The 16060-nt window shown below is 38.4% G+C and overlaps 1 protein-coding gene across 1 annotated transcript in view; it reads left to right on the top strand.

The window, feature by feature from the left end:
* Nucleotides 1–14607, top strand: part of LOC106875860 (SCAN domain-containing protein 3) — a 39849-nt gene extending 25242 nt beyond the window's left edge. Inside the window, exon 2 of the mRNA XM_014924162.1 lies at nt 14398–14607. Within this exon, the coding sequence (XP_014779648.1) occupies nt 14398–14607 (210 nt within the window). The remainder of the gene's footprint in view (nt 1–14397) is intronic.
* Nucleotides 14608–16060: the final 1453 nt, after the last annotated feature.

The following is a 16060-nucleotide window of genomic DNA, read 5'->3' as shown; positions in this document are numbered from 1 at the left end:
ATATATACAATCCAAACATGAACAAGCAAGAAAAAACACGAAAAAACAACAATGCGGGGACATGGAATAAGTACAGTGTTATTGGATGCTCAGGAAAGGAAAGAAAAGAAAGAGTATTCTATATTTCGAGGGGAGCTCTTCATCAGATATATATGAAAAGTCCAAAGAAGGGAAGACAGAGAAAGAAAATTGCCAATGATGCACACGCGGTCACATATTGAAATGACTGGAAGGGAAAGGGTGAAGAAAAGTTCTTTTCAAAGACGGGAGAGTGCAAGAGAAGGCGGTATGTGTGTGTGTGTAATGATAGCACATGTATGTGTGTGTGTGTGTGTGGTTGTGGCTGTTTATGTATGTGTGTGGTTGGACATAGTATCGTTTAAGGTCATAGGAAGAATTTATAGTAAGAATGTTGGTAGGAGTGGTTGCCTGCTGTGTGTTCACCTACACATGTGCATAGGAGAATGGTCAGTAGAAAAGTACTGGTAGTTTGAAGTATGTGTGTGTGCGTATATGTATATGTAGTGTGTGTGTGTTTTGTTTCCAGTGTGCATGTGTGTGTACGTGTGGGTATGTGTGTATGTGACAATGGGATTCTTCCAGTTTCCATCAACCAAATCTGCTCACAAGGCTATAGTAGAAGAGAGTTGCCCAAAGTGCCATACAGTGAGACTGAACCTAGAGCCACTTAGTGAGCTCTTTAACAAGTTGTTGTTGCTGCTGCTGCTGCTGCTGCTGTTTCTGCTGCTGCTGCTGCCACTGCTGCTGTTGTTGCTGTTGAGACCACCTCTAAACACCACCCCTTGTCAGTTTTGAACATGCAGACTTTTGATCAGGGGTTACAGTCTTGCCCCCACCTGGTTTACTTTTACAGACAAAATATATCTAGGACTTTTCCTTTTAGCATTTTGTTTTTCAAAGACATTAAAAAGAAAAATTTGGCTGCTACTTTTAGCAGAAGGAGCAATTTTGCAGAGACCTTTCTTGTTGGTTGTAACATATTTGATTTTTGTGCTTAAGCAAATCTGTCCATCCTTTGATATATATATATATGAAGTCAGGCAAACTGATCAGGCAATCATAATATATGTAAATAATTAAATATCTTGGTTCCAAATTGACTAAACCTTTACAAATCATCTGTCATTTAGTTAAAAATGTTTTAGATACACGATCAGACACAATTATTGATTTCAATTCAAAGGAAAATACCAACAAACTCGGGAACTATACAACTAAGCAGCAAACTAGTGAACCAGCAAATTAAACAAACCAAGACACACCAAGAAGCCATGTAGTCATAATGGTGTAACCTCTAAAACAGCAAAGTTTTAATGGAAATTACAATGGATAATCAATGAACACAAGAGAGGTTTCACTGTTATAGCTACTATTGACACCACCACCAACATCATCAGCACCAGCACTAACACTACCACCACCTCCAACACCAACACCACCATAAATTCTGTTAAAAACATTGTCATTCTATTCTTACCATCCCCAACAATACTACAGATGTGCATAAGCAGTTCAGTTGTCATGAGGAGCAACAAATGAAATGCTTTGGAATCTTTACTCTTCATCTGGATTGTAGGGTAAATGGAGAAAGAGCTTGCCATCACCAGCAAATGTGTAAAAAAAGAAAGAATCCCTTCGGTCATGAATGACCATGAGATTACACCTAGAAAGTTACCCTCCAAGGCACAACTCCAAGGCACAAGTCTGGAAGACTAGCAGAGGCCATGCATACCAGCCCCCCCCCCCAATCGTATCCAAGGAAAAGGCAAAGGCTGATACAGCTTGGCACCAGTGACATTGAAACTCATTTCTACAGGTGAGTGAACTGGAGCAATGTGAAATAAAGTGTTTTGCTCAAGAGCACAACACACAGCCTGGTCTGGGAATCAAACTCTCTACCACATGTTTGTGAGCCCAATGGAAGGTTTGTCTACAATAAACTTATTGCATTTCTGAAGACTATAAATGATCAACAGGATCATTGGTAACTAAGACACTAATGAAATATCTGAGTGAAATATGTGCACAAATGTTCAGTCCATGTTTCTCTCTTTCTTTCTAACATTTTACAACCAAAATTGGGCCAGCATTGTCTTCAGGGTTGGAATATCTGCAATGCTGGGAAATAAAGGGTAAAAACCACCTTCGGTCATGAATGACTATGGGATTGCACCTAGATAGTTACCTTCCATTACACAATTCCGGGCAAGGTTGTTTATGGAAGACGGCGGCGGCGGCAACGGTGATGATGATGATGATGATGATGATGATGATGATGATGATGATGATGATGTCGATGATGATGATGATTCTTGAACTAACAATTAATGCTTAAAGCAGTAGAACTTTGGTATTTGTCAAGAATGCGTAAATGTTCTGGCTAAAAATCAAATATATATATACATACACACATAATTAAATTTGGAGAAAGGAGGAGAAATGGAATGGAAAGGGTAGAAGGAGGAGAGGAGGGAGTGAGAGTAGTGGGCAGAGACAGGAGCAGGGGAGGAGGAGGGGAGGAAAAGAAGAAGTTTGTCATTGTTTCTTCTATTTATATATCAGATGGGGTGGAGGCGCAATAGCCAAATGATTAGGGCAGCGGACTCGCGGTCATAGGATCGCGGTTTCGATACCCAGACCGGGCATTGTGAGTGTTTATTGAGTGAAAACACCTAAATCTCCACAACTTCCTCTCACTCTTATTTTCTGTTTCTGTTGTGCCTGTATTTCAAAGGGCCAGCCATGTCACACTTTGTGTCATGCTGAATCTCCCTGAGAGCTACATTAAGGGTACACATGTCTGTGGAGTGCTCAGCCACTTGCACGTTAATTTCACGAGCAGGCTGTTCTGTTGAGTGGATCGACTGGAACCCTAGTCGTCATATCCAACAGAGTGCCACGTTATCAGATTGGCTTGTACTCATTCACGTGCCCCCACCCAGATCTTAAGAAATACCCCTTCTTCCAAATAGTCACACACACAAACACACATATACATACTCATGCACACACGCCCATACAAGCACACTCACAGACATACCCAATGCTACACCCAAACATGCACTCATACAGATACACTCAATCACTCACACACACATAATCATGCATAACCACTCACATACACACTCACACACATAAAATACACACACAATCACAGACATACACACAGAGGCAGTAGAAATTAATAAGTTTATGCAACAAAAGAAAATGGAAGACAACTAACTACATATACAGAGACATAACGATGAGGTAATTAAATTAATTATCTGTTGACTAAATCAATTAATATTTGAACTGTGTTACACCACACCTCTATAATTAAAGATATTCCTTAATATATGTTGCAAAAATAAAAGGAAGAAGGTGGTAGTGGTGGTAGTGGTGGCAATAATAATAACAATGATGATGACGATGATGATAATGATGATGATGATGATGACGACGACGACGACAACGACGACCACGATGACAATGATGATGATGATTATGGTGGTGATGATGAGGAGGAGGAGGAAGATCATAATTTCATTGGCTCAGTGTCAAGAGTTGTTTCTTTATTAACCTATAAGTCACTGTTCAAGTTTTCATTAAGATCTACATTAGTAGTAGTAGTAGTAGTAGTAGTAGTAGTAGTAGTAGTAGGATAAGTCTTGAACAATCTAGCAAACCATCCAGTCTTTTTATGCAAATCTAATACTACATTGTTCAGGGTATAAATTCCCCTTTTTTTATATATAAAACTGGAGCATGTGATTTTAAGGGAGTTTTGATTGCCATTTCTAGCAAGCTGAGTGGTCACATAGAGGCTCCTTCACATCAATTCAAGGATATGTAGTTGTATAAGTACATATTTTCTGTTAAGGATATTTTCTCTTAAAGTTGTCTTAAGCAGTGATGGAGCGATTAGTATTCAGTAAACAAATTCTTACAATTCTTTCAGTTTCTTGTAATTCAGGTTGCCTCATGTTCTCAGCAGACAAAATGGAAAAAAACATTGCCCCAGATGATGGCAAGGGAGATGCACTGGAACAGCTGCTCTGACTCACAGGGCTCACACTTGCGAATAGCCATCTCTGTCTGATAATGGTGAGCAGGGATATGGTCCAGAGGCCAAGAACACCAGAGGTCTCCATTGCCACAGGCTTGACCATAAACCAGTTAGAGAGTGACTGATTCTTTGACAGTTTGCTTTCCTCAACTTGATGAGCAGTGAAGCCTGTGGTGGTAGCTGAACACACAAAGTTTCCATGGGAGTATCACAGCATGAGGTATCCCAGATGAGGGGCCTACTGCTATGGAACTGGAATTATGTAAGTTACTAGCATACCAGACTAACCAATCAAATGGTTGGCAGTTTGTATCATGTGATCAGTGTTAAGCTGCCTATGGCAGGCTGGAAGAGTCCAAAGGGGTATTGGGTAGAACACCTTATGGTTCTTGCTTCAACTTCCTACACACAGAGCTAAAGTCTCACGGAGGCCAATTTACCATTCATCCCCTTGGAGTTGATAAAAAAGTACAAATCCAGGGTATTGGATTGGTAGAACTGTTAGAGAGCCAGACAATATCTTCAGTTTTCTTCCATCCTTTCCAGAATCAGATTAAAGTAATATCAGTGTCAAATTTTGGCACAAGGCCAGCAATTTTGAGGGAGGGGCAAGTTGATTACATCAACCCCAGTGCTCAACTGATACTTATTTCATTTACCCCAAAAAGACGAAAGGCAAAGTTGACCTCAGTAGAATTTGAGCTCAAAACATAAAGATGGACGAGGTGCTACTATGCATTTTGCCAAGTGTGCTATTAGCTCAGTCAGCTCTCTGCCTTCAAATAATAGTTTGAAATTTTGACACAGAACCAGCAGGTTTTTTTTTTTTTTTGAGGGGAGGGGGCAAGTTGATTACAGCAACACCAGTACTTTAGTAACACCAATTAGATGAAAGGTAAAGTCAACCTTGGTAGAATTTGAACTCAGAAAGTAAGAATGAACAAAATGCCAGTAAGCAGTTGTGGCCAGTGTGCTAATGTTTCTTATTTCTTTACTTCCCACAAGGGGCTACACACAGAGGGGACAAGCAAGGACAGACAAACAGGTTAAGTCAATTATATTGACCCCAATGCGTAACTGAAAGGATGAAAGGCAAAGTCGACCATGGCGGAATTTGAACTCAGAACGTAGCGGCAGACGAAATACCGCTAAGCATTTTGTCCATCTGTGCTAACATTTTTGCCAGCTTGCTGCTTTAGATTAAAGTAATGTTGGTTTTGAATCTCAATACAAGGCCAGCAGTTTTCGGGGAGGGGTAAAGTATGATTACATCGACCCCAGTGTTCAAATGCTACTTATTTTGTTGACCCCCTAAAGGATGAAAGGCAAAGTCATCCTCAGCAAAATTTGAAATCAAAATGCAGACAGATGAAATACCACTTAAGCAGCTTGCCTGGTGTGTTAACGATACTACCAGCTCACTGCCTTATTAGAGTAAAGTAATATTAGTCATTAGTAAGGTAGCTGGGTGGCAGAATTGTTACCATACCAGACAAAATGCCAAGCAGTATTTCTTCCAACTTTATGTTACAATGATAAGGGTTCCAGTTGATCCAATCAATGGAACAACCTGCTTGTGGAATTAACATGCAAGTGGTTGAGCACTCCACAGACATGAGTACCCTTAATGTAGATTTCAGGGAGATTCAGTGTAACACAGAGTGTGATAAAGTTGACCCTTTGAAATACAGGTACTACTCATTTCTGCCAACAGAGTGGACTGGAGCAACATGAAATAAAGTGTCTTGCTCAAGGACACAATGCACCACCAGGAATTGAACTTACGACCTTATGATCATGAGCCGAATACCCTAACTGCTAAGTCACACATCTTCACAGAAAGCAGAATATTTCCACTCAAAATTTCTTTACTCTTAACTGTTGAAAACAGTTTTATATATAAATCTATCTTTTATAAAGGAATGTTATGTTTGAAACTAATTTTTGTTGATATATGTCATGTTTATTGAGGCAACGTGACTTACAGAGAATATCAATTCTATATTTTGGTCGATATTGAACAGCATTACTAGAATAACCATAAAATTTTATATCACAGTACAAGGGTTAATAAATGCAAACATTTATTTTAGTATAAAAATATTTAATGTAATAATTCTTTAGTTACAATATTTGTTATAAAACTTGAATCTGTGATTTTTTTCCTTGACCTTCATAAACTTCAATCTCACCATCATCGTTTTAATGTCCACTATTCCATGTATGCATGGTTCAGACAAGATTAGTTGAGGCAGATTTAACTTTCATTTGTTTCCAAACAAGGTAATGTTTCTCCATCAGTGGATGTGTTTTCACAGAATATTGGAAACAAAGGATGCCACTTGTATGATGGTGGCACTCAATCATAACTCTCACACAAAGTCAAGACAAGAGGGTACAACACACAGATGAATATACATGCACACTACACACACACATACACACACATTAACATGTATATACATACACTCACCCACACACACATACACACATATAGATATGTGTGACAGGCTTGTTTCAGTTTCCATCAACCAAATCCAATCACAAGCCTTTGGTCACCTTGGGGCAATAGAAGAATATACTTGCCCAAAGTATCACATGATACTGGACAACAAAGATTTGCCAACTGGGGTAAAAGCATGTGTCTAAGACTAAATCAAGGATGCTGATTCCGAATCCGCACTCAGAATTGTTCTAGCATGTCAGGATTTTGAGCTATGTGCATGTGCAAGATTATATCTATACTTTTAGCTAGATATAGGATGTGTTATAAAATTTGCTAGAATGAAAGCGGTCTTCATTCAAAATTAAAGAAAAAACAGCAATAAAACAAACGATGAGAAAGTTTATTATTTAGTTTAGCAATAGATGGCGCTGACGTATTGTGTGTAATGCCAAATATGTCAGTTTGTTCTTGGTAACTCTCAGTGTCATTTGCACTGCCATGACGTGTGGTATATGTATCTCTCACTGTGTGTGGTTACTGTTTTAACTGTGGTCATTGTGTTAAATCATGAATAGGAGAAGCAGTGTGAATCATCCAGACAACCTTTGTTATGTCTGCAGAAAATTTGCTCTGTGTGACCAGCAGAAGAACATTGCCACCAAATTAAAAACTGCCTATAAATATTATTTCAGGTGTAAAGTTGGGGACCAAGACAAGAGGTAGGCACCTCATAAATTCTGCACCATAAGTTACTCAGGGCTTACACAGTGGCTGAATGGAAAACGGAAGGGAATGCTTTTCGCTGTACCAATGGTATGTTTCTGATTGTTACTTTTTACATGACTAGTATTAGTAGTTTCTCAAAGAAGACTAAAGCAAAAATTATGTATGCAGATTGTAAGTTTACTCTAAAACCGGTCCCACATAACTTCGAGAACCCTGACCCAGTTACCCTCTCACATGTTTCACTTAAAAATCTTGACATGTCGTATGATGAACCCCCTGACTCTCCTAAGATAAATGAGCCAGGCTCAAGAAAATTTGAATGATTTAGTAAGAGACCTAGCATTGTCAAAGGAGAGAGCAGAAGTTTTGGGATCGAAACTACAACAATGGAATCTCCTACAGCAAGGTATGAAAATTTCCATTTCCTGTTCTCGCCATTAAGGTTTCTCTGTCTTTTTCAAGCAAGAAAATAATGCTTGTTTCTCTACTGACATTAATGCAGTCATGCAAAAACTAGGACACATGCATGTGGCTAACAAATGGAGATTGTTTATAGACTCAAGTAAGGTGTGTTGTCACATAATGGTAATGAAAAACCTTCCATTCCTGTGGGTCATTTGTTGGTATGGAAGAAACTTACGAATCGATGGAACTCATTCTGAAAGGAGTTAATTACTCAGTTCATAAGTGAAATATTTGTGGTGATTTAAAGGTGATTGATCCTCCTCCTAGGACTGCAGTTGGGATATACCAAAAATATGTGCTTGTGTATTTGGAATGACCGTGATGACAGCAATCATTACACTGTAAAAGACTGGCCTAAGAGAGAGGAGCTCATAGTTGGTTGGTACAATGTGCAGCATATGCTACTGGTAGACCCGCAAAAAGATCTTCTTTCCACCCCTTCACATCAAACTTGGCCTCATGAAAACTTTGTCAAAGCAATGAAACATGAAGGTTGTGGGTTCCAGTACCTATAAGTAAAATTTGGTGCAGAGAAAAGTGACGCAAAACTGAAAGCAGGCATTTTCATTGGATCCAAGATCAGAGAATTGATACCTGATAGCAAATTCAGAGGTAAACTGAATCCAGTTGAGCTGACAGCATGGGATTCATTTGTGTTAGTTGTCCAGGACTTTCTTGGAAATCATAGAGTTGAACACTATGTTGATTTAATAAACAACATGCTAACAGCGTATGAAAGAATGGGATGCTGAATGTCCCTAAAAATGCACTTCTTGCATCCTCATCTCGATTTTTTCCAACAAATCTTGGTGCCCTTAGTGATGAGCATAGTGATAGGTTCTACCAGGACATATCTGAGATGGAAATAAGGTATCAAGACCGGCTCAGTCCACACATGATGGGTGACAACTGTTGGTTCCTACAACGGGAGACCAGCAGGATGCATAAGCGCAAGAGCAAGTATCTCAAACATTTCTGAGCTGAGCATATCAAAAATAAAGTGAGTATTCCTTTAACATAAATATATTATGTACCATTATATTCATTATTTACATTATTTACATTATTTATATTTGACGGATATTTGTCCTCATCTTGTTTGTTAACACAACATTTCAGCTGATATACCCTCCAGCCTTCATCAGGTGTCTTAACCACTATGCCATATGCCCATGGACATATGGCATAGTGGTTAAGAGCATGGGCTAATAACCCTAAGATTCCAAGTACGATTCCAGGCAGTGACCTTAATAATAATAATAATAACAACATAAAAAAATACCTTAGAAATGAGAATCCAGGTTCAAAATTTCCCCAAGATACCTGATGAAGGCTGGAGGGTATATCAGCCAAAATGTGTTAACAACAAACAAGATGAGGACAAATATCCATCAAATATAAATAATGTAAATAATGTACATAATTCCTCATCTTTTAAATATAGAACTACCATTATATTATAATACTATTTGCCTTGAGCATAAATTTACTATATACAGTACTAATATACTATTATAATAATTATTTACCTTGAACTTAACTATTCCTGATTCTAATATAGTATTAATATATAATTATGCACATAACTCAAAATCCTGACATGCTACAGCAATTCTAAGTTGAGATTCATTGTCAGCATGCTCAATTTAGTTTAGAACAGCACCATTTGTCTGAGTAGCAGACAATAAATCTTTTTTTTTTTGCTGCACAAACCCAAAACCACATGGTTGGGAAGTGAATTAATCACAGAGCCATATTGGTGCCTGTAAATCTTTGACATCAAATTAACCCAATTCCTAGTTTTGTCCAGAATTATATCCAGCTGGCCATGACTGATTTCAGGTTGCAGCAGACACAAAATGAATCTACCTTATTAGAATATTGGTCAGACAATTTATTTATCAACATTGTAAATAAGAATATCTGGAAATTGTCTCTTTTACCAAAAAAAAGGATAAAACTGTGTCACTTGAAATCAAATCATATCCACCATTTTATGACATTCACTGTTTGTTTCTGTATCTTACACTTTTACATACTCTCTTTATCTATCTATCTATCTATCTATCTATCTATCTATCTACCTTGTCTATCTGTCTGTCTGTCTATTTGTCTGTCTGCTTATATATCTATATATCTATCTGTCTGTCAATCTGTCTGTCTGTTTATCTATCTAGCTAGCTAGCTAGCTATAGGTCTTCCTATCTATGTATGTATGAATCTATCTATCTATCTATCTATCTATCTATCAATCTTCCTATCCATCTATCATTTATCTATCCACCTACCTATTTATTTTTCTGTCTCACCCTCTCCCTTTCTCCTAACTCAATGAAAATTATAAGATCGATTTCTGTCTCTCTTCAGTAATTGTTAATCTTTCAGTTTGAAGCCTTGCACCATCATTTATTTCCTGTGTTCCAGCAGTTTGAAGTCAAATAATTTCTGTGTGACTGAGAACTTCCTCATCTATTTCACTTACCATAACCTGTTGTTTATTTGAAAACCATCTCCCCACTGACCTACTCTTACATTTTCACAACCTTATTCTCCTTCATTAATTTCATTTACAAAGGGGTTAGACCAGCAAAATCATTAGAGCATTGCAAAAACTGATGGTTTGTTGCCAACTTAATGTAGCAGTCCCAGGAAAGGGAAGAATGCTACTGCTATTTAGCCCTAGGAAACATCGTTTCCCCTTTCCACACACGCTTGTGTGACATAGCCAACTGGAAACAATGTGTCTTAAGGCTAAATAGCTGTAGTATTCTTTCCTTTCTTGGGACTGCCACATTAAGTTGGCAACAAACCATCACTTTATCATGCTGCTACTGTACAAGTCTCATTGAGGGATTCAAAAATGCAATATTTCTAATATTGAAAAACTGCTTTGTGGTAATTCTTCTGACTTGTTACATTCTGAGTGCAAATCCCACGAAAGTCAAGTTTGCCATTCATCCTTTCAAGGTTGATAAAATATAATGTTATTCACATACAGGGGTCTATGTAGGTGACTTGCTCTTCCCAGTAAAACTGCTGGCCTTTTGCTACAATTAGAAAGAATTATGTCCATTCATGCATTCATATTATTTATTATTTCTTCTCCTTCTGTCTATCTATATATGATTGTGTGTTTGAGAAGTTCACTTCCAAGTTACAAGGTTTTAGGTTCAGTCGCACTGCACAGAATCTTGGGCATGTATATTCTGTTATAGTCCCAGGCCAACCACAGGCTTATGGGTGGATTTGGTAAAAGGGAACTCAAAGAATGCCATTCTGATGCTACTCCTCAACTGCTTTTTGAGTAAGGGCTCTCTTATTCCACATACATTTGAAGGTAGAAAGTGCTTAGACAATGTGTCGACAGGACAAACAGATTACAATATTACACACTGCATTTTAATGCAAATAATTGCAGATCTAAAGAAACACACAGACACACATGCACATGCACACACACATGCACATGCACACACACAAACACACACACACACATACATACATACACTCACATATGCATGTATTTATATAAATATATTTTCTTTGATTTTTTTTCAATCAAAATCTGCTTCAACCTTTTCGATTTGTTTTTCAGGTTCCTTATGCACACACACATACTTTGATATCTCAATCTTTTTCTATCAATCTCCCATCTATTTGTTTAGACATTGCCAATTTGTTTCAGATGGTCCAATGAAGTCAGAATCGAAACATCAAACCTTGCTGCTAACTCACATGTAGTTTGAGATGTATCTGCTTCCACCAGTTTCCAGCTCATCATTATCTACCTTGGTCTCAGGTCTACCACGGGGCTGATTATCAAGGCTAAAGTCACCAGACTGGAACTTCTCAAACCATCAATGTACAGTGCACTCATTCACCACATCTTCACCAAACATTGATGTTTCGAGCCGTCTGGAATGCATTGATTCCACAATGGTACCCAAATTCATAGACAAAACAAATTTTTATCTTTCCATGTGTTCACAAAAATTGATTTACAAAAGAAAACTTACAATATAATCAGATACCATGAATTGCATTTCAAAAAGTGATGATGTAACACTTCAATGTTGTAAAACAAAGAATTGTGAGGATAAAACATTAGAGTTAACAACTGTCAAACTTGGTGCATAAGAAAATCGGACATTTCATTTTTAATGACCTCACTTAATGATGTCACCAGTACTGTAACGAATCAAAAATCAGATCCATTCACAGAAAAAATTATAAATACACCAGATTCCAAAAAATGCCGTTACAAGTGAAAGTCCCTGCTCATGACGGAAAAAGAATCACAGAAATTGTAAATAAAACCCTATTTTTACTATCTTCATTTCACCCTTGTTTTTCTCCCTCTTAACTCAGTATGACCGAACCTTTGGTAATCCACATTTCTTATCGATCACTTCTAACACAATTGAATTTTGTGCATTTAAGCAAGATGATCCACATTTTTTTAATATTATTGAATGTTGTAAACATTTAAATCATATTTGATATCATTGAATCTTGTAAACATTGAATCTTTTAAACATGTTTTTCTAATTCATAATTTTTAATTTTTACCATTGATAAACAAAAAATATTGTTGAAACTAATTTGGTATGTATGTAAATAAATTTATTTCAAAACAATTACAAGTTTTTCAAATTTAGGTGCATTTTCAACAAATTTTCCTATACATATATATATATATATATATGACTGGCCTTCGTGCGGGTGACACGTAAAAGCACCCACTACACTCTCTGAGTGGTTGGCGTTAGGAAGGGCATCCAGCTGTAGAAACTCTGCCAAATTAGATTGGAGCCTGGTGTTGTCATCCGGTTTCACCAGTCCTCAGTCAAATCGTCCAACCCATGCTAGCATGGAAAGCGGACGTTAAATGATGATGATGATGATATGACAGGCTTCTTTCAGTTTCCCTCTACCAAATCCGCTCACAAGGATACTGAGATATTTAGGCAGTGTGTTACATATCCCAGTATGCATATATGTATGTTTGTATGTATGTGTGTATTCACATAATTATTTCCTGTTAGCCAAATGTTTCATATACTTGCTTCCAACTGCTTTGGCGGGAAACCTGTAAAAGGTTGATTTAGGTTTAACAGTGTGGTAGACAATATATTAGTTTTATTTAAGTTTCCTTTTAACTAACAGATCTTGAACTTTTTCTCTCTGTTTCTCTATCCTTCAGTCCCTCTCCCTCTCTCTCTCTCTCTCTCTCTCTCTCTCTCTCTCTCTCTCTCTCTCTCTCTCTCTCTCTCCCTCTCTCTCTCTTTCTCTTTGTCTATCTTACTTATTCACTCTTTCACTCTCTGACTTTTTGGAGAAGAAAGATCATTAAGTACATTCAGTTCAGTGTTAAGAATCTTTGATGAAATATTTGTCTGGTGCGAATCAATAAATTGAAGACTGACAGCACCGGCAGCACCTGATGTGGTTCCATAATAGGGAGCCTGTTTTTCAGGTTTTATAGATAATCAAAAGTTACTTCACTTTTTTTTAGCACTACCATCATCATCATCATTACCACCATCATTACAATCAGCATCCCTGTTACCACCACCACTACTACCATCAATACCACAATCACCATCATCACTATTATCATTATCATCATCATCATCACCATGACCATTACCACCATTGTCATCACCACCATCATTACCAGCACCAGCAGCAGCAGCACCACCACCACCATCACAACCATCATTATTACCACTACCATCACCACCACCACCATCATCACCATCACCACAGCCATCACCACCACAACCACCACTACCATCAATACCACAATCACCATCACCACCATTATTATTATCATCATCACCACCACCACCATCATCACCACTGCCATTACCACCACCACCACCACCACCAATACCACAATCACCATTACAACCATTATCATTATCATCATCACCATCACCACCACCACCATCACTACCAACACTATAGTCACCACCATCATCAACACCACTACAATCATCACCAACACCATCATCATGACCACTAACATCACTATACATTCTACCATGACAACCACCACCACTACCACCACCGAGACACCACTATAACTACTACTGTCATCATGACCACAATCAATACCACCACCGCAACCATTACTACTGCTAATATCACCACTACCAATGGTGGTGTGCTGGCAGAATCATTAGCATGCAGGGGAAAAATGCTTAGCTGCATTTCATCCATCTTTACATTCTGAGTTCAAATTCTGCTCAGGACGACTTTGCCTTCCATCCTTTCAGGGTCAATGAAATAAGTACTAACTGAGTGCTGTGGTCGATGTAATTGACGTCCCCCACCCACAACATTGCCGGCATTGTGCCAGAATTTGAAACTGATATTACCACTACCACCACCACAGTTGTTATTTCTACCACTACCGCTGCCACCACCATTACCACCACTACTACCACCACCACTTCTTCTGGCACTGTACTTCGTCTGGTTACGATGACAAGGGTTCCGGTTGATCCGATCGACAGACCAGCCTGCTTGTGAAATTAATGTATATGTGGCTGAGCACTCCACAGACTTGTGTACCCATAACATATGGGATGGGACAGAGAGGACGGGTGTTTTGAAAATTTCACAAAATCATTAATTTTAGCTGCAAGCAAATTTTATTGACATCAATGTGTTTGTATTGAATTAGCATTTGTCGAAATCAAGTGTGAAAAACAGCATCCATTATGTGGCATTTGTTTCCATTGATGGATTTCTGAAAGCTTGTTTGATGCATTCCACATTTTCTGGAGTCCATACCGTTCGTGGTGCTCCCACTGGTCTCCTATTAATTTGTGTACCTCATGTACGAAGTGCATTCACCCAACGTAAGATTGTGTTATGGGTGGGAACAACCTGATTTCAGTGAATGCTGAAGTGGTACCAAAACTCGTGCTGAACTGCTGTGACAGACTTATTATTCTTCATGTAACTGTCATAGACAAACACGCGATGCTCTATTGTCCACAGCGCCATGGCTTCACCTGAAAAGAAAAAAGAAGGCTAAGACACCACAGACCGAATGGTACTTGTCAGACATATGTCCCTTTCCCTGGGGCTGAGTAATAGCCATTTCAAAAATGTTCATCCTCTCTGTGACATTGTTGGCTCTTTGAAATACAGGTACTACTCATTTTCACCAGCTGAGTGGACTGGAACAATGGGAAATAAAATGTCTTGCTCAAGGACACAACATGTCATCGGGAATTGAACTCACAACCTTACAACTGTGAGCCAAATACTCTAACCACTCAGCTACATGCCTTCACTATCACCACCTCTAATATATCACAATCACCACGACTGCTGTTGTTACCACCACCACTACTATTACTACCATTACTATCCGTACCAGCATCAACACCATCACTCTCATCACCACTGCAACCAGCACTACCATCATCACCACTGTTATCACCACCACAACTGCCACCACCACTGCCATTACCACCACCACCATCACTGCTACTAACAACACCATCACTATCACTAGCAACATCGTCAGTGCCACCATCATTATGATCAGCACCAACACTGTAACATCAACCACGATAAACCTTAATACAACTAAAATTAGACTGATGGCGGAGACTAGTGTGTATACACGTACGTGTTTGTGTATGCGTTTGTGTGGGTGTTTGTGTGTTTGGTGATATGTATTTGAATATGTACATATGTGTACATGAATTGGTGTTTTTTTTATGTGCATATTCATGCATGAACTGTATTCTCAGTGCTAGCAGTAAGTACAGTGGGATCTCCAGCAGGCTGACAGAAAACCAAGTTATCAAATGCACAGCTTGTATTAGATTTGTTAGGCACCTATGAAACGAGCACTATAGATTGCTCATAGATAACCTAGTTAACAGTATTGCTTACATAGACCGTGGATAAGCAATGTAAGCAACAGTCATTTTATTGCTAACCTGGAACATTCACCTGTGCTCACTCCCATTGTTACACCTGTTTTTTACCTGTTCTGTTATCTTTAACATCACAGACTAACACAACTCTAAATCCTCCATCCAAGTAGCCAATCAATTCACATACACCTCTAGTATTATTATCATATTTTCCAGCTTACAAGTAGGAAGTTTACAGACCAAAATTTATAGTCATTAAAAGTTGGTCATCTTATACACCAAGATGACTTAGGAGAACCAGAAATTCTATACGAAATGCAGCAGGATTTGGAAAGATAGTGACAATATTTAAATGTTTATACCACATGTTTATACTAAGCATAGGCATGATTGTGTGGTAAGAAGCCTGCTTCGCAACCAAATGGTTCCAGGTTCAGTTCCACTGCTTGG

This window comes from Octopus bimaculoides, chromosome 8 (assembly GCF_001194135.2).
Source record: "Octopus bimaculoides isolate UCB-OBI-ISO-001 chromosome 8, ASM119413v2, whole genome shotgun sequence".
Classification (NCBI taxonomy): Eukaryota; Metazoa; Mollusca; class Cephalopoda; order Octopoda; family Octopodidae; genus Octopus; species Octopus bimaculoides.
The sequence above is the reverse complement of the archived record's forward strand: the minus strand, read 5'-3'. Positions and strand labels throughout refer to the sequence as shown.